The 1,711-nt window shown below is 67.1% G+C and overlaps 1 protein-coding gene across 1 annotated transcript in view; it reads left to right on the top strand.

Moving 5' to 3' along the window:
- The window catches only part of LOC130587716 (sodium-dependent multivitamin transporter-like), a 3,464-nt gene extending 2,428 nt beyond the window's left edge, over positions 1-1,036 (top strand). The window contains exons 5-8 of the mRNA XM_057388691.1: positions 171-343; positions 428-531; positions 598-719; positions 806-1,036. Coding sequence (XP_057244674.1) covers positions 171-343; positions 428-531; positions 598-719; positions 806-961 — 555 coding nt within the window. The 3' untranslated portion in view covers positions 962-1,036. The remainder of the gene's footprint in view (positions 1-170; positions 344-427; positions 532-597; positions 720-805) is intronic.
- Positions 1,037-1,711: the final 675 nt, after the last annotated feature.

Below are 1,711 nucleotides of genomic sequence, written 5' to 3'. Positions count from 1 at the left end.
GAGTGTCCCCCATCCAGTGAGTGTCCCCCCACAGTGAGTGTCCCCCAGTCCAGTGAGTGTCCCCAGCCCCATGTGTGTTTGTGGGACATGTGGGACCCATGTGTGTTTGTGGGACATGTGGGACACCCTGAACCCAGCCCTGGGTCAGTGTCCATCTTTGTCCATCTCAGGGAGCCGCTGTGGGGCTGCTGGCCGGACTGGCCATGGCATTCTGGGTGGGCATCGGGAGCTTCCTGCAGGGCACAGCAGCGGCCAAGGGCGTCTCCCCAGCCAACAGCACCGTGGGCAACCTCACCACCATCCTGGCCACCACCCCGCTGCCCCCCACAGCGGCACCSCCAAGGTGAATGGCACGGGGGGCTGGGGGATGGGGTGTGCAGGGTGTGGGGGTGCTGCTCCACGCACCCCCTGACCCCGTGTCCCCCAGCCCCACGGGGCTGCAGCGCTTCTACAGCCTGTCCTACATGTGGTACAGCGCCCACAACTCCACCACCGTCATCCTGGTGGGGGTCCTGGTCAGCCTGCTCACCGGTGAGTGTGGGGCGGTGTGGGGACCACCGTGATCCCCCCGCCCCACTGACAGCCCCCCACCCCCAGGCCCCACCCCAGCATCGGCCCTGGACCCCCGCACCATCTCTCCTGTGCTGCCCTGGCTGCTGTGCTGCCTGCCCCCCAAAATCCGGCCCCGCTTCTGCTGCGGGGGAGGTGACCCCGCCCAGGTGAGGGACAGTGCCAGCAGGGTGTGGGGAGGGGCTCCCGGGGGTCACAGCCCCATGTCCCCCGTGTCCCTGCTCTGTCCCCACAGGTCCCCGGCCACGCGGATCCCACAGAGAAGAGCAATGGGGTTCCCAATGGCCTGGCCCCCGCCGGCCCCGACTGGCAGGGGGAGGAGGAGGAGGGTCAGGGGTACATCCGCAGTGCCGGCACCCCCTCCTACACCGTGCAGGAAACCTCCTTCTGATGTCCCCAGCGTGGGGGTCTCAGCCACCCCCCCTGGCCGGGGGGCTCAGATCCTGGAGGGGCACCCGCAGACAGCACCGAGTAACGGGTTCTGTGGGGACACTGATGTGCTGTGCCCCATCGGGGGGCTCTGGGACCATGGCTGGGGGATGCTGGAGCGGTGCCCCCTCCCCAGGCCGGGATGTTGTCTGGTACCCCCGGTCCAGCCACGTGCCTTACGCACCGCTCCAGGGCTGGGGGCTGCCCGGACCCCTCGGGACACCCCCTGCCACCCCCGTCACCCGTCTGTGTTTGGTGTCCCCCCAATAAATGGTTCTGGAGCACAGGTGTCACAGGGTGCCAAGGAACAGCCCCGCTGTACCCCGGGACCCCCACTCCCCAGCAGCGGGCTGTCCCTGCTGTCCCTTGAGAGGCCACAGACCCCCCTTTTCTCAGTTAATAAGTGGGGTGTCCCTGCTGTCCCCTGAGAGGCCACAGACCCCCCTTTTCCCAGTTAACGAGTGGGGTGTCCCTGCTGTCCCCTGAGAGGCCACAGACCCCCCTTTTCCCAGTCACGAGTGGGGTGTCCCTGCTGTCCCCTGAGATGCCACAGACCCCCCTTTTCCCAGTTAATAAGTGGGGTGTCCCTGCTGTCCCTTGAGAGGCCACAGACCCCCCTTTTCCCAGTCACGAGTGGGGTGTCCCTGCTGTCCCCTGAGAGGCCACAGACCTCCCTTTTCCCAGTGAATGAGTGGGGTGTCCCTGCTGTCCC

This window comes from Malurus melanocephalus, unplaced genomic scaffold (genome assembly GCF_030028575.1).
Source record: "Malurus melanocephalus ecotype Western Australia unplaced genomic scaffold, MMel_1.1 scaffold_2324, whole genome shotgun sequence".
In the NCBI taxonomy this organism is placed as follows: domain Eukaryota; kingdom Metazoa; phylum Chordata; class Aves; order Passeriformes; family Maluridae; genus Malurus; species Malurus melanocephalus.
This window is presented reverse-complemented; position numbering and strand designations above follow the sequence as displayed.